The sequence below is a fragment of the Epinephelus lanceolatus genome, chromosome 11 (genome assembly GCF_041903045.1).
Source record: "Epinephelus lanceolatus isolate andai-2023 chromosome 11, ASM4190304v1, whole genome shotgun sequence".
In the NCBI taxonomy this organism is placed as follows: domain Eukaryota; kingdom Metazoa; phylum Chordata; class Actinopteri; order Perciformes; family Serranidae; genus Epinephelus; species Epinephelus lanceolatus.
The window spans coordinates 12608648-12632088 of record NC_135744.1 but is presented as its reverse complement, the minus strand read 5'-3'; the positions used below and the strand labels follow the sequence as shown (position 1 = coordinate 12632088).

The 23441-nt window shown below is 41.4% G+C and overlaps 1 protein-coding gene across 2 annotated transcripts in view; it reads right to left on the bottom strand.

Annotated features, from left to right (window-relative positions):
• Window positions 1-6210: 6210 nt before the first annotated feature.
• ppm1e (protein phosphatase, Mg2+/Mn2+ dependent, 1E) overlaps window positions 6211-23441 on the bottom strand; it is a 76240-nt gene continuing 59009 nt past the window's right edge. For both annotated transcript variants that reach the window (XM_033644829.2, XM_033644839.2), the window contains exons 6-8: window positions 19821-19964; window positions 17862-17955; window positions 6211-17070 (exon numbers count right to left, since the gene is read on the bottom strand). In XM_033644829.2, coding sequence (XP_033500720.1) covers window positions 16127-17070; window positions 17862-17955; window positions 19821-19964 — 1182 coding nt within the window. In that variant the 3' untranslated portion in view covers window positions 6211-16126. The remainder of the gene's footprint in view (window positions 17071-17861; window positions 17956-19820; window positions 19965-23441) is intronic.

The following is a 23441-nucleotide window of genomic DNA, read 5'->3' as shown; positions in this document are numbered from 1 at the left end:
TCACCATCACCACACCCACCAGACTACATTTAAATAATAAGAATTTTATCATAAAACACAGTTGATTCACAGTCAACTAAAACAAAATAAAACTCAAAGAAACCATCTTGGTTCATCTTTCCACTGTTCCAACAATCTCCAACTATGGTTTGGTTGAAATTAACCCTTAATTCACCCAGTTAGATGTGAAAACATGTTGCCTCTATACACACTAAAATGACTGTTTACTGAAATGGAGTCTGGTGGGTTTGGTGATGGTGATTTCTGGGATGTTTCTGGTGAACAAAAAGGATCTTAGCCTTAAACAAAAAGCTCTATCATTGTAGGGATCATTTCCATAATGTTGTCAGACACTTAGAATAACAATCTGAGCCTGTCAGTGACAAAAACACTTTAATTGGAGGAACATTGACGGTGCAAACATGCCCAGAGTAGTTACACTGCTGCCGGCTGCAGGGATCTCGTTCAATACTGGACAAAAAAAAAACTGTTAAAAACTGTCATTTCCATTTGTCACTTAAACACAGAAACATAGGAAAATAGGATCCAGGTCAAAAAAAAGTGAACGTACCCTTTAATGTTTGCATCAAAGAAATTACATTGCACACTTCTGCAGTCATTAGTTTACGTTGTAAATATCTTAAGGTGTACTCAGTTGCGGAGCTCGCTGTATGTGTGCCTGAAAGTGCATGACTTTACTGGCTGGACCGAAGGAGGAAAAATGTCTTGTTCGCATTCATGACAAGACAAACAGAAATCGTTCACTAGAATGAAGTGGATGTTAAGATGTGTTCACCTCTAAAACTCCAGTCCTGTTAATCATGTAATTTTTGTTCCTGTTGCGTTACACATTGTACATGATGGAAGCTCTCTCCGTCTCACCTTCTCTCTTATTTGTGCTTGTTGTGTCAACAGCTGCTTTATTATTTTGAATGTTCCCAGAATGCACTGTGCATTATTTGATGTGTACATTTCCTTATTGTGTAATAAATAAAATGTTTTACGATCCTGGAAATGACCACATTGTCGTGTCTTCTGTCTCCCACTACTTTGAGTTTCTGAACTCAGATGATGCTTCATCACAGCGAATATAAAACGTTTAAATGTACAATGAAGATTTTTACAAAAGAGGGTTCCTTGACTCAGTTTGCCTCAAATTTCATTTCAGATCTCAGCAATTAAAACTGTGAGTGAAATGTTTTTTATTTCAGAGAGAAATGCCAGACAAAATACAATTTGAATGTTATTATACTTTTAAGTATCTTTTAACAAAATATAAGATTATACAGGTATTTAAAGGTGCTTTATACGATATCCAGAGCGTTAATAAAGCAGCAAGCTTTTTGATATTTAACAATATAGTGGTATATGGGCGTCCTGAGCAGAGAACATGTAACCCGCATTGTGTTATCCATCTGAGCGTTAATTTTCCCACCCTTTACTTTGGGGCCAGCTCTCGATAGTGGCAGGCTTATCAGGAGTAACCCAGACCTCCCTCTCCCTAACCACATCCTCCAGCTCCTCCTGAGATACTCCCTGGGATATGAAATCCCTCTACGTCCTGGGTCTACCTTTGAGTACGTCCCTGGCCTGTATTACCTCACTGAGGACCAGGAGGACTCACTTGTCAGTCAGTCTCACCCTCTTGTGCATGCATAATCCACACATTGCTCCTGGTCTCCACGCTGGAGGAAGAGCCCTCACGTTTTCTCAGTCTGTCTGGATTTAATCACCTTTTTTTTTCTTAAAACTGCTGGAACGGAGAGAATAAAGCCAGATTATGAGCGGGGTGAAATGATGAGTCTTTTTATAGAAAGAATGTGGAGGACTGCTCACTTTTTTTGTAAAGCTGTTTATGTAACAGCAGACAGCACTGTTCCACATGAAAGCCCTGTTACAGCATCACATCGCTCCTCACACTCTGTCTTCTGGCATTTTCACTCTGCTACATGAAAACAAATTTGTTCAGGTTTCCTATTATTCTGCTGACCCCTCCGCTGTTTGATTTTCAGAACCCTGGAGACGGATTAGTGGGTTAGCCAGCTAACCTTTGCTTTGTATTTCAGTTTCACACAGATGGCTCTCTTTTTTTTTAGGCTGTAAGTAAACCAAAGATGGAGCATCTGTGACATCACCTACAGCTGTCTGAAGGGATGGTTTGAATGTTTCTGCCTGTCAGTGTCTTCATCAGTAAATGGAGCCAGAAAAAAAACCTTTGTGCAGCTCAGAAGAGTCCTGAGATAAATCTGTGGAGTTGTGAGATGATTAATGGGAGAGGAAGCGAAAGCTCAGATAAACAAATTTGTAATCTTTCTTATTATTTTTCACTAAATGTTACGAAAGCCCTGAGAGGCAAGGTGAAAAAGAATTTGCGGGCAATGTTGGCCCAAACCTAACTTTTTCTCCTAGGACCAGGGTAGGCAACATGCGTCTCTTCTTTTTTTTAACATTAAATCCATCCATCCATCCATCCATCCATCCATCTATCCATCTTCATCCGCGTATCTGGGGCCAGGTCACAGGGGCAGCAGGCCAAGCAGAGCACCCCAGACGTCCCCAGCAACACATTCCAGCTCCTCCTGGGGGACCCCCAATGCTTTACTAGGCCAGATGAGATATATTATACCTCCAGTGTGTTCTGGGTCTGCCCCGGGGCCTCCTATCAGTGAGATGTGCCCGAAACACCTCTAACAGGAGGCGCCCAGGAGGATCCTGATCAGATGCTCGAATCACCCTAACTGATCCGCGAAGGAGCAGTGGCTTTACTCCGAGCTCCTTACCCTATCTATAGATATATAGAAAGTGACCTCATTCTTTCGGTCACTACCCAGAGTTCATGACCATAGGTGAGGGTTGGGACGCAGATGGACCAGTAAATCGAAAGCTTTGCCTTCTGGCTCAGCTCCTTCTTCACCACGACGGTCTGGCACAGTGCCCGCATCACTGCGACATTGCACCAAACCGCTGATCCATCTCACACTCTGTTCCACCCTCACTCGTGAACAAGACCCTGAGATATTTGAACTTACTCGCTATTCACTCCCAACTCGGAGGGGGCAATCCACATTTTACTTTTCATTTATTATTGTAGGCCTAACATGATTTGTACATTCTCCAATTGTAAAAAATATGTAGCCTTTACACAGAATTAAAAACATCTTTTAATGTTTTGACAACTAAAATTTGAGTCATACTTCTACAGCAGGACACCTTTTCCTCTAAATTTTGCCAAACCTAAATAGCACTGGCTCGTCTTGAGTCTCCCTAGCGAGGCTGGCTGTGGATTCCAAATCCAAAGAAAGAAAAATCTTTGAGGAAAATACAGAATTTAATTGTGCACCGTCACCGTCAACAGTGCAAAGTTCGTCATCATAAATATCCCACTGCATAGCGGCTACCTCGTGGTATAACATATTAGTGAATGCTCATTTAGACCCATTAGTAATGTTGATAAGTTGAACTACACTGAACAGGCTGTGTTACCCTTATCATAAGGCTCAGAAATATTTTACTGCTCCAGACAGATTTTTTTTTTTTTTTTTTTTTGCCAGAAGTGGCTCTTTTGATTGTAAAGGTTGCCAACACCTGTCCCAGGAGATGTCACAGGGAGCAGTGTGTAAATTATATTTACTGTCTGTTCCTCAGTTATTAGAGTTTTGTCAAATAATTTATTCAATGAGAGATTAGCCAATGTATTTCTCCTATGTCAGAGTTAACCTTAGATTTTGGCCAAAATTGCATGCAAAAAGTATATTTTGTTAGATAAACTTAAGGTTTTTCAGATAAATGTGTTTATCCCCTATCTTCTACAGGAGATATATCTATGTTCTATAGATAGGAGATATCATCTCCTGCATTGCAGATAATATCTACGTAGGAGATAGGGAATATTAGAAGATATTATCTCCTACGTAGGAGATCCAAAAGTTTTTCTATTGTTTTTTTAGATAATATCTATGTTGGAGATCACGGATATAGGAAATGTTATCTTTTGTGTGGGAGATAGGGGCATACACATATTTCCTATGCAGGAGATAATATCTCCTAAGTGAGAGATAAAGTTAGGTTTGGGCCAACATTGCCCAGATATTTTTCACCCTGCCTCGTAGGGCTTTTGTTTAGAGTAAAGAAAAATCTACAGAAATGATTACAAATTTTTTAGATAAACATATATTTATCCCATATCTCTGAGATATAACCTCCTCCGTAGAAAATAATATCTATGTAGGAGATAGGGGATATTAGGAGATGTTATCTTCTATGTAGGAGATAAAGTCTCCTAAGAACATAGTCTAAATAATCGTAAATTAATAGATCATTAATCAAAAATCAAATAAGTAGATCAATCATTGTTTATCACCTATGCAGGAGGTAGTATCTTCTACATAGGAGAAGATACTACTAGATTATCTAAAGTTTTTTTTAGATAAACATATGTTTATCCCCGATCTCGAAGGTATTATCCCCTACGTAGGAGATAACATTTCGTAATATCCCCTGTCTCCTACATAGATTTTATCTTCTATGTAGGAGACAGGGGATAAACATGTTTATCCAAAAACATATATTTTTTGCATGCAGTTTTGGTTAAAATCTAAGTTTATCTCCTACGCAGAAGATAATATCTCCTAGGAGATAATATCACAAGGAGCAATGTGTAGAATATAGTTGCTGTTTGTTTTCCAGTTATTAGGGTTTTGTCAAATAATTTATTCACAGTCTAATAAGAGATCACTGATTATCTCCTACACAGGAGATAATATCTTGGCCAAAGTTGTATGCAAAGAAAATAAAGTTGTTTTTTTTAGATAAACATACGTTTGTACCTTGGCGATTAATATATGTAAACACTTAAAGAACCACTCATTAAAACTAAAGTGCTGGTCAAAGTTGTCACACTGAAATTTAAGGTGTGCTGATGTAGATTTTTTTGCATGCAATTTTGGCCAGGTGCTCTCTCATCTGACATGCCGAAGAGCATCGGAGATACACTGATTTGTAACACATAACTGCTTCATTCAGTGTTTTTACTGGTTTAGATCAGCTGGTCTGTTTGTTTTGGAGAGGAGGAGACGTCTGCAGTAAAAACTTCAAGAAAATCCAACTGAGAGAAGTTTCAGCAAGTTGCATTTTACAATCTTCACCGCTGGATGCCACTAAATCCCCTTAAATCTTATAATCTGTTGCTTTGATTTGTAAAGTAACTGAAGCTGTCAGATAAATTTAGTGGAAAAACCTCAAGTAAAGTACAAGTACCCCAAATTTGTACTGAGGTACAGTCCTTAAGTAAATATACTGTACTTAAGCCCCGTTTCCACCAAACACTTTAGGTATGGCACCTGTGGAACCAACAGTAACCCTTCAGACATGGTACCTAGACCCTTGGTCTGTTTAGTGTTTCCACCACAGACAGTCCTCTTAAATGTTGGCGGGTTGTTGTCACTCACTGCTCCGTCCAGCACTCGCTGTATTTCCTCATCAGCGGTGACACAGATGGAAGTCTGCACCTGGTTTATCGTCCACAGAACGAGGCTGCATGCCGACATTTTCAGAACAAAATGGAACAGGCTGCAGTGAGAGTCTCTCTCCATGGGATATTTAAAAATAGCAGCTTTGTGCATTTAGTCCTTCTCAGGCAAGCTCAGGGGTTTAGTGTTGCTGGAACGATGCTACGCGATTCTTTTTTTTCTCCAAGTAAGGATTAGAATATGTGCCATCGGAGTCTAAATTAATATATGTAAACGCTTAAGGATCCACTCATTAAAACTAAAGTGTTGGCAGCAAAACATCCTTTCATTTTATAGTTACAGTTTACTAATAAAACTCTCCACAGTATGAACAGTGGTTACGTGAGCCTCAAAACCAGACACAACTCAGCCCTGAGCAGAGTGACCATCCTCTACTGACCAATCAGACTGCAGTGTTCACAGCTCCACCTTTTAGTACCAGATCTGTGTGCTAGGTACCCCAACAGAGGGGGGACCAAACATGGGGACGGTACAGAATGGCTCCAGTGGTACCATCCACAACTTTTCACAGTGGAAACAGAAAAAAAAAGCGTACTGAACTGTACTGTACTGTTCGGTGGAAACGAGGCTTTAGTTACATTCCCCCACTGGGTGATGCAAAGGATCCTGGGTGAGAGAAACCAAACTGACAAAGATAAAACGATCACAACTCTTGAGGAAAGAAAAGGCAGCAGTCGAGGAGACTTGTTCTAATCTTTATATACATGATAATTAGTCACCAGATACAGTACACATATTTAATATACTACAGGAACACATAATACAGGTACTCAACGTGTGTTTTACTCTTTTTTTGTATGTTTTTTAATCTAACCTGCATGTTGAAGAAGAGCCAATCGTGGGGTTTGTCTTCAAGCTCAGAGGACAAGAAGAAGGGACCAATCACAGCGCTCAGTGAGCTTAGTCATCCTCCCTTTCATCCACATTAGTGTACACCTGAACAGAGTGCACAGGTCTGAGAAGTCCAGGCAGTCTCTTCAAATGTACACCAGCTGCAGAGGAATGCCGAAACGTCTTGCCTCCTTTATCACGTAAAGAAGAAAGCTTCAAATTCATTTTTCCAAAGACTTGAAGATCATTTAAGTTAAGCATTCTGGACTCAAACTAGCTGGCTACAGACTTTTTACAGGAGGTGTAGGAGTGTGTTAAATGAACCTTACAACAGGCAGCAGATTATGACTCATAATCCTATTCTCTACAGGGGGAAAATGAATGAGAAATTGACTTCAGGAGCTCAGCATTTCTGCTCTGTGACCTTTCATTCTGGCTGACAGAACCACATTTTTGTTGCGTCCTTCAGCAGAAGACAAACCCTCAGAGAGCCTTTTAATGCAACGTCATTATTGCTTACAGAGAAAAAGAAAAAGCTTTTTTTTGTGTGTGTGCATAGACACACAGTGCAGATTCATGGAGGGGCCCTATAGTTAGACAGTGATTATTATGGGAGAGCAGAGCTGAACTTCTGCTTGCTTTCATCATCACCAGGGAAGGGAAACATCCGACTCAGAGGAACCTTTAGTGCAAGCAGAGCGTGAGTGAGGGAGGAAGTGTGGGGCTCTCGAGTTTTAGGTAGAGGATTTACCACAAGGAGTGATGTTTTTATTGCTCATATGGTGACAACTTCTGGCGGTTTGCAAATTACAATGAGTAACACTGTGTAACTGATTCACAGGGTTTTTGGTGAATGCAACCCATGGATCGTTGTCGCTGAGCACTGTTGTAGTACGTCTTTCCCTCCAGAGCGCAGAGAGAGTTCACATCAACACTGCAGACCTGCTGTGAAACTACATTGGTGAATCACAGGGGACAGAAAACTACTGCACAGCTGCTTTGAGGTGTGGACACAAGCTACAACATGCTCCAATGATCTGCAACCATTCACAAAAAGACGCGTCTGTGGTCTTCATATTCATCTTGTTAGAATGTCATCGTCTCATTTTAAGATCATGTTATAATGACAAAAGACCGAGTATCTTGTTACAATGACAAAGCATCTTGTTGTAAGATGAGAGCGGTTTGTCCCCAGAGATATTTTTTGAGATTATTTTTTCTGTTGATAGGACAGTGGTAGCATGAAGTGGTAGCAAATGTTAGCATGCTAATGTGCCAAACTAATATGGTAACCATGGTGCATATTACATGTCTCGCTCATTTTACCTTGATTGGAAAAAATATCTTGGGCACATCTTTGGGGACTAAAGCCCACCATACCCAAAAACTTTGAAATATGACCTTTTAAAGGACTAAAGTCTGACACCCTCTCACATTTAAAGGTTGATGCTTCTCAAAGTCAAGGAAGGATCCTTCAACGGCTGAATTTTTAGGAGGCTACATCATTGAATTCTGCCGAAGGTCTGCTCCAAAGTCAAGCATCCTTCAGGTTCTACAGAGGACAGAGTTTGTCCTTTGGAGAATTCTCAAGGATGCATGTGTGTATCCTCAGCCTGCATGAGGTACCCACAACTCTTTGCGCACAATTTGCCATGTCTTCAATAATGCCCACCTTCGGGGCCGTACACATGCAGCATTTCTAACCACCTGAAAGACATGAGGTCAGGCGTTGGGTGCTACTCTTGTGCCTTTCCAGAGCATGGCGGCAGGTTGCGTCTGAGATTGCTAGGCAACCTTAACCAGCACCTTGTCATAGCTTATTTACCTGAAATCCTGAGTGCAGAGCTGTTCCTCTTCCAGGCACTCTTTGTGTGTAAGCCTGCTGTTCGTGGGGCAGATGAAAAACTCTGGCAGCCCTGCACTAAAATACTTAACTTCTCCTCCTTATTTATCACAGACTGATATTAAAGGATGAAGGCAAAGATGTCTGCCAGCTATGATTACTTGGTCCTTGTCACATGACATGCAGAGTGCACTGCTGCATTCCAAAAGTTGAAGCCAGTTTATCATGCCGTCATTCTGGTGTTTGAGTGCACCTGCAGTGCATCTACATTAAAAACAATGAAGTCGAGGGTGCAAAAAAACTTGGCATGTGGGCTCCTTAAACAGCTATACTTCAAGGAGGCTACATCATCATATCTTGCAGAAGGACTATTCCAAAGTCAAGGATCCTTTGAATTCTAGCGTGGACCGAGTCCTTCCATCAGAGAATTCTCAAAGATGCATGTGTGTATCGTCAGCAGGCATGAAGTACCCACAACTCTTGAGCATGATTTGGTGGAATTGAAGGCAGGGCCTCTTCAATAACACGTACCTGGGCACTTGCTAGCATATTCCAGTGTGTGTTTACCGAATGCTAGGAAGGAGTCTCACCTAACCTCCATAGGACCTGACTTGGAAGGACCCGTCCTACCAAGGGAGTGTCTTTGACTTTGAGAAGAACCGAATGTCAGTTTTTGGTCACAGACCGTAAGATTTTGCAAAGACTGAGGATCTTGCAGGGTCACTATTTGCAAGACGACAACTAGATTCATTTTTGAGATTACTTTCCATCCTGCTATTGGTGGAAAATATTATGCCAAACTCCCTTTAATAAATGTGACATATTAACGATTTCTTACATGTCTGCAAAAACACATAACTCTAGAAACACAAGATAAAAGGTGTCATATGTCAACAGTATTCTTGTCGATTTGGCGTCAATATAATCCATAAAGATAGGCTGAATTTGTGTACAAACTTTAGATTTTGGATTTTGTTGCCTCAACTTGCAACCATTGGTTGCTATTAGTTGTTTAGAATGTTCACATCATTGAATTTCAGTATTTGCAAAAGCCCAAACTAAAAAAAATACGGTAATATTAAACATGTTTGATTTCGTTGGAATGTCAAGATGAGAAAAGTTTGGAACCAGACCGAGACCACCTCTTCAAGAAGGTCTCTGACCGGTTGTTTTGGTGCGCACTTGAGTGCAATTGCTGTGTTCACACCTGCCCAAACGAACTGCACTTAGTGGGCAAACAAGTTTGATTGAACCAAACAGGGCAAGTCCGAAAGCACCCTTAGTCTAAGGTCAGCATCGGTAGTTTTGACATCAGGCTTTGAAGAGGTGATGTTGGCAGGGATAAGCCTGTTTATTCTCTTGAACTCTTTCTGATTATTAGGAGTTACAGGGTCCATTCCCCCTGAAACAAAAACACTTTGTCATTATAACAAGATCCTGAGACAAACCGTGGCAGCTCTGCTTCTCTAGAGTTTACTGCCCTGTGTGATCCGTGTAAAAGATCTACTCTACTGTTATCTAAAAGACTTGCAACACAGTGAAACTATTAAATTCTAACACCACAGCAGCTCCGTTCACTCGTGTTCCTCGTCTCTAATCAACACCATGCTAATCATCTAACACCTGCAGAGTTGGAATGAAAACCTACAAACTACTGACGTAATTTGATTGGCAAGATGTTTTTATAAGGCTGGTACTGATAAAAAATGTTTTAAAATCTAAGCTGCAGATTGGAAATACTGTATTTCAAGCCAATAATTAACATCTTTACGTCCCTGTTTTTTTTTTATTCATGTCAGGGTAAGAAAGCAGGGACAAACAGCAGCTAGGCCACGATAGTACACTACAACTTTCCAGTGAAAGCCAGACTGGTTCAACACCTTTTAAATACTTTAGCAGCTCTCGAAGGCAGCGGCAGTGTTTATGAACTGATGCCCCTCTCAGGCTGTTCAGTTACATCACACCCTTACCTCCACCTCAGCCTGGTGGCGGGAGATTTTGGGACCTAGATCCAACATCTGACCCTACCATCGGGCCTGGTGGAGCATGGATTAAAACTACTGATTTACAAGACAGAATTATTATATGTACACTCCTCCAGCACTCGCTTGCCTCACAGTTAGTACTCATAATATACATACACATCCGTGCCTACGTGAATATTCGAAATGACTGTGATTTCCGTTGATCTTCTTTGGGTATCGACCACAAAAGGGATCCAGTGGCTTTAGTTTGTTGAGTGTCTCAATAGTACATTCCTCATAGCTAAGATGCCTTTTGGAGAGACAAATCTTCTCCCCAAAAAAACACCAACTCATGTCGACACACTTCACCAAGTCTCTGAGGACATTCTGGGACACATGAGGTACATTCTGCTCCACTGATGCTCTTCACTAGTCAGTCCATGGGATGGTTCACGGGAGAGGGAGTCCCCCATTCACTAGTACGACTGAAAGGGGAGGCGATGGCCCTCAAACCAGTACCTGTTTGTCTGGTGAATCGCGTGTTTTCATATCACACCTTTCATGTGTGACGGGGCCAGGAGAGAGGAGGCACGATTTACAGAACCTGGTCATCACTAACATCCTGACCTTTAGAAATTAACTGCATCAACTTAAGAGTGGGGAGTGACGATGTTAGGGAATGTTAGGGAATAATTAATGTGTCCAAAATGACTGTTCGGTAAAACCCACCCTCAAACAGCAACTGTCCAATCAAAGCTTACATATCAACTGTACATAGGCATGGAAGGCTGTCAAACTTTGGATGATTCCACATAGTTGGTATGTTGAGTTTCAAGGCTCTTTTGTAGCCTTTCCTAACTCCAAAACACAAGAGAAATGTGTACGGTTTGATGGAGATAGTGGTGAGATGTTGGCAATAATGCACCACCATACATTTGCAATTCGCCAATTCAAAATGAAAAGATAATGAAGATGAAAAGGCGGTTAAAAAAAAAGCCGTCGTCACTTCCAGTAAGTGCAAAACGTTAGTGCGCAGTTTGAGACAACACTACCCTGTTGAAATAAGTGCACCACACAAGAAGTACGTAGTGTACATGGTGTACTACAATGAAGTGTACTAATATAAGTTTGCGATTAGAGACACACTGTTTGTGTTGCTTGTCCAAGTATGTTTTTCTGTAAGATGAGCATTCTAATGAGGTAAAAGCTACAATAAAAGTATGCTACCTAGTTGGCGACCAGAAAAGAGAAGCTTAAGTGAAATCAAGGACTTATTGTTTAACAAAATTACTACCAATTTCAAGTGGTAGCTAAATCTGCATATTTGTCATGCGAGAACGGAAAGCCTGACAGCTGTAACAACAGTAACTAAGCGGGGGTGAGGCTTAGCGAACAGTCATTTGCTCCCACAACAAACTAAATATTTAGTAGGCAACCAAACCATTTTAGTACTTTGAAAATTATAGTCAGAGTTAGTAACTCGGGGGAACGTGGGTCAAGGTTTACCTATCATTTAATAGTTTCATAGCAAGTGTGTGTTACAGCTAGTTTATAGTCAATAAGTATGGTTAGATACAGTAATGCTATTGTGTGTATTTGAAAACAAAAGTTACACATTTAAAGCAAAGTGACAGACGTCTTTCCACAGATCAGTCTCTCCAAGTTAACTGGGTGCTGTCATACTTTATCATACAAATTAGTATTAGATTACATTTGTTAATTATGATTATGAGTTAGCATTAAAGAGGAACGCTACCATATTGGCGTCAGATATATGAAACCAATGAATGTCGAAACTGGCATTCAGGTCTCATGGACAAGTTCAGTCTTATGAAAGGTGGCATAAAGACTTGCTAACATAACTGAAGTGCAGCACTGTCAGCAGCGTGTTAGACGGCACAGAAGGGGCTCTCCGTTGTTGAATCTAGATCAGATCAGAGAAAGATCCAATTATTAAAGGCGACATGGGGCCACAGGAGCCCGGCTATCTTGCAGTTGGTGATGACTGGGATGTTTGCTGCGTAGTATTGTTGCAGAGCCAGAGGGGCCATCAGCACCACGACTGTATAGATTACAGATAGAAAACTATGCTCTCTAACGTGCAGATTCTCTTCATGTTATCCAAAGGATTTTGGATCTAAAAGGACATTTTGGGAAATATTCACTTTATTGATGGGAAGGTTGGTTCCTCTCTCATGTCTGTACGCTACATGTGCAGCTACTATGTAGCCAGCAGCTGGTTAGTTGGTTTTTAAAACACACTTCAGTTTTCACAGGAAATTTAACGTTTACATACAGTCTCTTTCAAAATAAACGCACTATGTCGTATGGTTGGGTTGAGGTAAAAAGAAGAAGGTTTGGCTTTAGAATCTTACGGGACGTGAACACTGCTCTCACAGGTGAAAGTTGGTGTTTGTTGGACCCACCTGCCCCAGTCTGACTTTCGCCCTTAACTTTCATCCCTGATGCTGCTGGGCACCGTTAAACTATAACGGCAACCAGCCGCCTATCATGCCAACGTTAAAGGACGCCTTTTTCATTGGTTTCTGAGGCCACAAGTCACTGCCCAAGCACTGGATTTCGACGACTTCGGAGTGAGATCAGGCTCCACAACTAATGATTGCCCTATGGTTTTAATGCAAAAGGATTTTTTCAATCATTTATTGGTGAGGTATTTCACATACACAAGTCGATGGTGTGCCATGTCACTCGCCGGGTTTCAAACACTCTCACCCTTCGGCGAACAGTGTGGTGAAGTTCCCGTCCAAACGTTGCCTCCTACATTTGTTGCTTCATGTTATTTATTTTTCAGTTTGTTTTTTCTTTTATTGAACTCCTCTAGAAGTCTGATTTTTCTTCCTCCCACCATTTTGTTTTTTGTCTTCTTATCTTCTGCCATTTTTTTTAATATCAGGCTGACTTTGGAGACGCTACTTAGGTGCGACAACAGGAAGCGATAGTTATCACAAGTGCCTGTTCAAGCAAACAAATGGTCTCCATGGAAACAGCAGAATTTCATTGTTGTAAAATCTCTTTCAGTGCAGTAAATGCCTGAACGCCTTTCCTTGACTAAGGAAACCTTTTACAAGATTCTGTGCAACACCCTTAAGTTATTTCCTCAGCTAAGGAAAAACTAAACCTTAAGTGTCATACGTAAGGAGTAAACTAAAGGTGCTTTGTGCAACTGGTCCTAGAAGCTTAAGCTAACTGTTCCCCTTTGCTTCCACTCTTTATGCTAAGCTAAGCTAATCAGCTGCTGGTTGTGGCTTCATATTTAGTGTGCAGATATGAGAGTGTATCAATCTTCTCATCTGATTCTTGGCAAGAAAGCAAATCAAACTATTTCCCAAAATGTCAAACCTTTTGACCCTGCCTTTAAAGTGACACAGAGTCAAAATACAACCCAAGTGAAAGCCAGATTTGTCCTGAATTGTTAACAAATTCAGTAATTAGTAAATATATATGTGTAGTAGGGAAGTAGGCTTTAGTAACACATATGGAAGGCACGTGTTCTGCAGGTTTCAACCGTCCTGGCCCGATGTTAAATGGTTTGCACTTATCAAACCTGCTGTAAAATACTTCTCTTAGATGGGTTTTTGTGTAAAAGTAAATACACTTGGAATATTTGCAACAGCTATGTGGCCTAACAACTATGACAAAAAATATACCCTTCTCCTCCATCATGAAAGAAAAAAAATATGATCTCAGGAGTATATCCCCATCTGGAATACTGGACTACATGGAGCATTTATTCAGGTAAGTGACTGCTAATCTTTTATAATCCGTTGTTAAGTGCTTTTATCTGTAGACAAATTGTGGCTGGATAATGGCTGGGTCACTGACTGTATGAGAAGGGGAAGGAACAGCATGTGCCTTCAGTCCCTAAGAACTGCATTCATCTGCCACCAAAGGATTGCTGACAAAAAGGTAAACTCCGCCATTAGAGTTTATTTTAATGTTCGGTCGCTCAACATTCTGGACAGCGGTCTCAAAACAAAAGATGTGTCATCTCACTCTGCATTTATACCTGGGCGACATTAAATAAAAGGAAATGATTAACACCAAATTATTTGGTGTACTTTTGGTTTAGGGCTGTTTTTCAATGTTTTGGTCTCTGCCTTTTAACTCTAAGTAAGGGAAATAAAAAGGCTCATTCCCTTTTCACCTAGAGCATGACCGATTCATCGGCATTGACAATATTATTGGCTAATGTTTGTAGTGGCGCATATATCATTTTATTCTTTGTTCAACATCCAGTAAGTAGCAAAAAAATAATAACCCAATACATGTCTTTATTATGGTAACCCTGAGGGTGAATACACAACGACATTTCGGAAACATGTTGTAGTGTTTTGTGAAATGTTGTGTTTTGTCAACACACTCTCACTCCGACCTCGTCACATATTGACGTTTGGTCATGGACTTTCCACGTCCACATATGACGTCCAAGGTACCCTGGGTGTGTTGGTTGTTGACGTTCTGGGACGGCGTGTCAACTTCAGCCTGTTACATGCACTGTCTGTTTTCAAAATACACTTCTGTTTTCTTAGGAACTTTACCATTTACCTTCAGTTTCTTTAAAAATAGAAGCGCTACGTTGGTACAACACCGTGAATTGACGTTTTTTTTGTCCTTCAACAACAAAAGCACGTGGTTAGGTTTAGGAAAAAAGAACAGGGTTTGGCTTTATAATTTTACGGAAGGCGAACACCGCTCTCCCGGGTGAAGTTCGGCGTTTCTTGGATCCATCAGCCACTCCCACCCGCCCCACTTGGACTTTCGCCGCCTTAACTTTCGTTCTTGTCTCATCACATTTCCCCCTGATGCCATCAGGTGCTGTTAAACTGTAATGTCGACCGGACGCGTATCATGCCAACATTCAAGGACAGCTTTTTTCATCTGTGTCTGATGGCACAAGTCGCTGCCCAAGCACTGGATTTCAATGACTTCAGAGTGAGACTGGGTTGGTTTTGTAAAATGCTGTGTTTTCTGAAATGTTGCATTTTGATCCTAAGGGCCACCGTACTTTATTGCAGTTCTTCATTAACCATATTTTAAGCAATCCTCATCAAGAATGTGTCCTGTAAATTTTGTTTATATTTAAAAGAAGAAAAAAAAATCCAATAAATCCTGTATCGGTCTAGAGGATAGACTTCAAAGAAGTGTGGAGACTGTTATAAGAGCGCATTTATGCCTATGGGTTTGGAATGACATGTTCAGCTACCATATAAGGGTGTAATGTTTAAGTGTCCCTATAATTTTGGCCAAGTAGTGTATATTCTTACTTCCTCTGCAAGCTTGACAAGTGATGAGATCAAATTTATTCCTTCCATTAACCTGAAAGAGACTAATTTTCACCTAGAAGGCTTTTTCTTTCTGTCCAAAATACATAATTTTAGTCTAAAGATGCTGGCCAGAATGTGGAGCAACCAAGCACATAAATTAAATTTGTGTTCAGACTGAATGCAAGCGAACTTTTGCTTCTTTTGGTGCTTTTCGTGGTCCACTCTAGCGAGTTAACAATACACTGTCCTGGCGATTTAATCAAAATATGGCTGGAACTCCAGGTGTTTCTGTTTTTTGCACTGCCAACAATTAACTGTGTCCTGCACGGTGCAGATTCATTTTACATTCAGTCTGAACACATCTCATCAGCCTGCAGCTCTGGCTTCATGATGACTGATCAGTGGTCACAATGGAGAGGATGCAGTTTTGCGCTTTACCTACAGCACTGAGGAGCAGGGCTTGTGTTTAGTGTGCCGGCTTACATTTGGAGACATTTCGGCTTAGGGCAGAGAGCACCACTCCTCCAACAGAGTTTCAATAATCACGTAACGACTGCAGGAGCCACAACTACCTACTATCAAAGAAAGACATGTTGAAGGCAGAGGTGGGTGGGTGGGTGGGCTGAGGGGCAGGACTGAATAAATGAAGGAGATGGTTTGGTTTGGGTCACCTCTTCAGATGGTGGAATTGTGGGGCAGGTGAGGCACTGCCACTCCAGGCCTCTGGTTGGAGTGGCGCTGCATGTGCGGCAGCAAGTGGCCAGAGGGTAACAGGCCTAGCAGCTCCTTGGATGCGCCTGGCCTCCTTCGGCCCCATCGGCGACTACCATAACCAAGCCTGCGGCTTCGCCTCACTGCCTGGCCTAACAGCATGGCTGTCTGGGGCCACAGTGGGTCCGTGAAGCTAGAGATGCTGGCCTCCTGAAAGGGGATACAGGACCTGCGCCTCAGTGGGCGTTCTTCTCGATAGATGTAGGAGGCTGTGAAGAGGTCGGGGCTAAAGTTGGAGAAGGGCTGCTGTGAGCCCCCGGTCAGGGTGATGCGGCCCTCCAGTGACGGCCCCAGCAGGCTGAGGCTAGTTCTGTCCGTGAGCGAGTCCGTTCGGTCTTCGTAGCTGAGATCGGCAGGGGCTGAGCACTGCTGCAGGGGCCAACCTCCGCGACCCTTCCCCCCGATGTCCGCAGTGCTGCCTCCCTCACCACCATCACGCTCTACTCTGACTGCCTCTTCTTCCTCCTCATCCTCCTCTTCCTGTTCCTCCTCCTCCACCTCTGCTACCTCCTCCTCCTCCTCTTCCACCTCTCCCTCTACAACACCCTCCTCCTCGTCCTCTGTGCCAGTGGGTGGTGGGGTGCGTGGGTCCCGCAAGAAGACCACTATGACTGTGATATTATCACTAGAGCCTGCGTCACGGGCTGAGGCCACCAGCTTGTGGGCTACCATGGTGGTGTCTCCGGAGTTCTCCTGGAGGTGGTCGCTGACCACCCGCACCGCCTCGTCTGGACCCACGGTGTCCCAGAAGCCATCACAGGCCAGAATCAGGTAGTCCTCAGTACCATCCAATGGGAAGATACCATGGTCTGCATCACCACAGATGTAGGGCTTATGCTCCGAATCACCTGACAACACAGGTAACAGATTATTCTGTTAGTGTCTGCTCATACAGGCATTCAGGACAGAAAAGTGGAACAAGGAGATTCTCAGCTGGCAAAGCTAAAGGTCCAGTGTGTAGGATTTTGGGGGACATACTGGTGGAAATGGAATATAATATAATAAGTATGTTTTCTTCAGTGTATAATCACATAAAAAAAAATCACTGTGTTTTCTTTACCACAGAATGAGCTTTTCATATCTACATAGGGAGCAGGTCATCGTCTATGGAGATCGCTATGGTGTTCCTCCATGTGTCTACAATAGTCTAGCACCGACAAACCAAACATTGGCTCTAGAGAGGGACATTTGTGTTTTCTTGTCAGCCACCATACTTGGTGGCTTTGCAATGAGCCGAACAGCATCGGAAAAACACTGCTTTCAATGTAAAACTGATTTATTCAATGTTTTTACCTGTTTAAATCACCTGGTCCGTTTGTTTTGAAGAGGTACACATATGGAAGGTTTAATGCTATATCGTTAACTGGCAAATTACGTGACAATGCATTTCAGGCAATTTTACAGAGTAACTAGTAATGTAATGAGTATTGTAACTAATTACTTTCTCCAGGGAGTAATCAAGTAAAGTAAGGGATTACTTTTTTCCTGTGTAATGTGTAATACATTACTTTTTTGAGTAACGACCCCCAACACTGCTGCTAGATGCCACTAAATCCTACACACTGCTCTTTTAAAGTAAAAAACAAGTAAAACCATGCATGAAAGAGCAACATGTGGTTATACTGAGTATCAACAGTACCTATTGCTCTGGATACAGACAGACTGCCGTTAACCCTCCATGTGCCAAACCAGATCACACAGCCTCCCAGAGCCTCGATCCTCTGCTTCTCATCCTGCAGACACACATGAAGCACAGCTGGCTTTAGTGGTGATGAATGTCACATGCTGCGCAGTTTTTTAACCTTCAAATGAGCTAATATTTCAGTTCAATTCAATTGTATTCATATAGCCCAAAATCACAAATCACAATTAGCTTCAGACCACTTCTCCACTCCTCCCACCTCCCTCCACCCACAGAGACCCATCACTCTTCCGTCATCTCAGTTGTTGTACAATGTGTGCTACAGTTTGGACTGTTGTGCTACATTTGTGTTGCAAGATATGATATGAGGTGTTCACTTCAAGTCCACGGTGCGGTTCACTGAATCTGTGCTCAGTGAAAATAAAGCCCTCCAGGTTTGCTTTGCTCTTTGCCCTCTTGTATTTAGCCCTCTAGATCACATGCTGTTGACTTGGGATGCTTGAAATAACGGACGAAACACATCGGCTTGTAACGCTTGCAAGGACACAGAACCAGGAGTAGTTTGATCCACGGAAGATATTGCACGTCTCCAGATGTGGAATGTAGAATATATAAAACAGACACAGTCTACAGCACAGGAACACTAAGGTTTTCCTCCTATTTTAAGTTCATCTGACAGCGAGGGGCTTCATAACCTCACTGCAGTGACATGTCAAAGTGAAAACAAAACTACATAAATATATATTATATATAGGCTATAGTGTGACCAGAAAGAGAGCTGGGTCCCTTTTCTGATGGTCCACTTTAAGAGAGCTGAGTTCGGTTCATTTAAAAAGGACTATATGTGAAAAAAAGCCCTCGGGGTAGGGACAGTTGTGCTCTTCCATAAAATGAGAATTAGGTTGTTTTCACACTTGGTCCTTTTTAAATGAACTGAACCCAGTCCTCTTCAAACTTGGTCCTTTTTAAATGAACTCAGACCTCTTAAAGTGGACCCAAAAGTGGACCGACGGAAAAGGGACTCAGTTCTTCTTGCGTTCACATTGTCAGTTCATTTGAAAAAGGACTCAGTTCTCTCTCTGGCCATCTTCAGCTCTGATGGGGCCTCAGTCCTCTTTCTATTCACATGATAGCCTGTATATAATATATACGAAGTAGTTTTGTTTTTACTTTGATGTAGCACTGTTGTGTGGTTATGAATTTAAAATTGGAGGAAAACCTTGCCGTTTCTTTGCGTTGTGGACAGCTGATGTTTTCCTCCTTCTATATCTGGGGGAGTGCAGTTGTTTCATCGTCAGACCAAAGTGCTCCTCGTCCACTAGTTGTGCTGTCGTTACCTGGGGCCATGGCTCTGTTGTGTTATTATGCGTCCCACTGAAATAGCGTGTGATCTGTCTACGGCAAGCCTGGAGGGCTACAATACAAAGCAAAAGGTGAAGTGGAGCCGGAGCGTTTTGTGTTCACAAGGCACAGGTTAAGCGAACCTCTTCTTAGAGTGTTCACATTTGCGCAAAAAATTCTGAGTCACCGCTCTGAGTCCACTTCGAGGGCTGAAAAGGACCAAGTGTGAAAAAACCCTTAATTTCTTGCCGTTATGAGGCAGTAAGAGAGCAAACGCTGCTGTGTCACTTTCTTTCTTCAGCTTTCCACGAATAATGAGCAGAGGCTTGATCATAGTGTTCATGACCTCAGACATAATGCTGCAGGTATCACCCCAAAAAAGATTGAAGCTTTGGACATAGAGGTGTTGCCACACATGATGTTTGTGATGTAACTATTTTTAATCTGCACAAAACAGGACTTTGGTGCAAACAACATTAATAATCTTGAAACCTATTTTTGTCATACTGTACTGGAGATACACGTGACCCCATGTCGTAATAATCTGGGCCGCTGTAATTGGAAGTGATAGATTTGTGACCTGACGGTGTGTGAGGATGTGTGTGAGTGTGTTACCTCTCTGTCTGGTTTATGTGGTTTCATCAGCTCCACGACCTGTCCTTTTCTGACCAGAATGACCTGGGAGTCTCCCAGCCAGGCCACATACAAAGTCCGACCTCGCAGGAACGTCACCACCCCCGTCGTGCCGCAACGCAGGTGCTGCACAACACAGGACACATGTTACAGTAATCAGCTCACACACCACACAGCAGCAGGTGTGGGTTTTAGTGATATTGAGTCATTTAGAGGTGAACATAGCTGTATTTATGTCTGACAAACATCCTCAGATGCTGCTTTTATTTATCATTGTTGAACTATTTCAGATCAGTGGTGGGATATAATTAAGTACATTTACTCAATAACTGTACTTAAGTACAAATTAACTTGTACTTAACTTAAGTATTTCTTTCTATGCAGTTTCATACTTCTACTCCACCACATCTCAAAAGGTAAATATTTTACTTTTGTAATGCACAGTTGTCAGATGACAGTGTTTCATCAAACCCTCCCTATCCAAAACATCAGGTGAATGATACAGCACAGGTAACAAAACATCTGAAAAAATAAATGAAATATACATTATATACAGAAATGAAAATTCATATAAAAATAAAGATAAATCAGGGAACACACATACAGATAAAGAGGTATATTCAGCCAGAGGATTTATGGAAGAAAGTTGCATAATTTTCCATAATATATGGATATATCTGTATCAGTTATCGGCCAAATGAGTTGTTATATATTAGCTATCATATACATATTAGATATCAGCAATAAAAAAAACAAGATTGTGTATTCCTAATCTGAATACTTCTGCCATCACTGCAAAATCCGTTGGCAATAAAAACAGATCAATAAAATCTGACTGCACATGCAGATGGTTCCGTTTTGTCCAGCTGCAATCTGATTGGCTATTTGATACGTACCTATTGTTGTCTTCATTAGCTCGTCAATGGCAAACGTTAGTTTTTTATTTTTCATTTTTATTTTAAGAAGATAAAAACTATTGTCGCCTTGAACAAAGTGGATTTTTCTCTACAGAATTATAATTTTTAAATCTGCAATTTAAAAAACAAACAAACAAAAAAAACGAGCCGAGCAGCTGAGAGACGGTTACAAACCAGACCTCAGGTAAAAATAATCTCATTTAACGTCACGTGGTTACCCGGGACAAAATGGCAAACTGCTAGCTTGTTAGGCTGACTATTTACACGTGAAACCTCCAACCTGGAAAAAGTTATAATAATTCTGTAACATAATTTTAAATACATAATTATGATAATATAAATATAGTTTTTCCCTAGCTCTTTAAAATGATTTTCTAAATCTATTTATTTCTTGCAATTTGTGGGACATTTCTTACTAGGTTGCTCATTGACTTATTCCAATGTTCTTAAAAGAACTTGCACCAATGTGCTCGAGGTTCAAAGGTTTAAATACTTGCAAAAGGCGTCAGAAAGTAGCACAAGTGATGTTGCTTCAGGTTACAAAGGTTTACTTAAAAAAAATACTCACACTGATTTATCAACTATTAAATTAGTTGGTAATTAATTAATCATTGCAGCACTTCCAGAGGTGTAAATATAGACAATGCAGGCAGTGCAGTTGCACTGGGGCCCAGTGGGTGGGGGGCCCTTGTGAGTGATTCAACTTGCCAACTCAGAAATACGCCTATGTTCAAAAAACAGGGCCGTACACATGCCATGTTTTTTGCCCTTGAGAAGGCAAACCCATCTCTGTCAATGTTTCTTTTCTTTTTTCTTTTTACAAAATTATATGTTCATTTTACATAAACCATATAAGCTTTAAATTAACTTAAAAAAAATCTATTTAAGTCTGTATTCAGGTCTGTACCTGTAGCTGTTTCAACGTAAAATCTGGCAGTAGGGCCTGTCATCATAGCATGCACGTGCACTGGGGTCCATCCTAACTACCGTATGCCACTGAGTCCTCCATGTAAATCTGCCTCTGCATGGATCAGACAAGGTTCACACGGTCATGGAAAGTTTTGGACGAGTCATGGAGTTTTGTTGTGTGTGTTACGAAATTGTTGCAGTAATCTTCGTGGATACACTTCCACATATTGTAACATAACGGTAAATTTGTTTTCTGTTGTTGAAGACGTAGCTCTAAAATGCATCGATGTGTGACAACGTTTTGTTTACCAACACGTACGTTTCTCCATTTTGAGTTTGTATCTGATGTGTTTGAAAAATGCCGGGCAAGTGGGGCACATTATCGTGAGTTCTTGAGAAGTCATGGAAAAGTTTTGAACTGTTGTCCATGAAAATGTGTGGGAGTCCTGATCAGAGTACACCCCAGGCTCGACAAAGTGTGGCGGCACCTCACATCACAAAAACAGACACAGCGATGAGGGAGGCCGTCTTACTGGCTGTCACCCTCACATTTCTGCTCACAGTGGAATCATAGTGCATGTCTGTGTTTTGCATTTAGAGTAAAGTGGTCCTGCCATCTTTGCCATCATGATTGAGACAGTGAAGTGAACCTGCAAGGTCTTTTCCCCCCACAAAAATTGTCTAATATTTTGAGCCAAAGCACACTTTAACCCTTAAATTGAGAAATTAAGTAGGAATATAGAAGGAAACAGAAGGGATTGTTGGCTATGGTGTAAACCAGGATGAAAATCTGACTTCTGTCTTCCTATCTATGTTCACAGATTCCTGAGGCCAGACTATCTGGAGGTTTCCAGCAGCCGCAGTCCTGAATGGAGAGCAGTTGCCCAGAGCTTCGAGGAACAGTGGCATTTTCCCAACTGTTTGGGTGTACTGTTTTTTTTTTTTTTTTTTGCTTTCCGTTTGATCTGAGGGGATGTGATGCGTGGTCAAGAACAAGCTTTCAGGATGTCGAGCATCTTTCTGAGAGGATTACCAAACATGAGAGCAGCAGGACAACAAAGTAAAAATGGGAAGAGAACAGATACTCGCTCCGTCAGCTCAGCGTTAAACTGTGGACAAACAGGCAGTGAAGGAACGTGACGTTAAAGTTGGAATCTCTTCTTTCTCTTCTCACTTTTTACTCCACTTCATTATTCTAACGGCTTTAGTTACAAGTAACTTTACAAACTAATATGTTATTAGTTGATTAATCAGTAAGCTCATGTAACCACTGTTCATACTGTGGAGAGTTTTATTAGTAAACTGTAACTATAAAATGAAAGGATGTTTTGCTGCCTCTCACAGCAGCTGGAGTCTGAGAAAAAATAACTTCATTCACTGGGCCGACTGCCGGCAACTTTTAAGGTGGAACATTTACTTGTTGTAACTCAATGTATGAGTTGATGACGTGAATCCATCAGCACACCTTAAATTTCAATATGACAACTTTTTATGACAGACACTTTTAGTAATGAGTTAAGCCTTTACATATATTAATTTTGACCGAATTATGTGATGTGCATATATTCTAATCCTAACTGTCTTGGAGCGTTGTTCCTGTGGGCTACAGCAACACTAAACCCCTGAGCTTGCCTGAGAAGGACTAAATGCACAAAGCTGCTATTTTTAAATATCCCATGGAGAGAGACTCTCACTGCAGCCTGTTCTATTTTGTTCTGAAAATGTTAGGCGTGCAGCCTCGTTCTGTGGACGATAAACCAGGTGCAGACTGATAAAA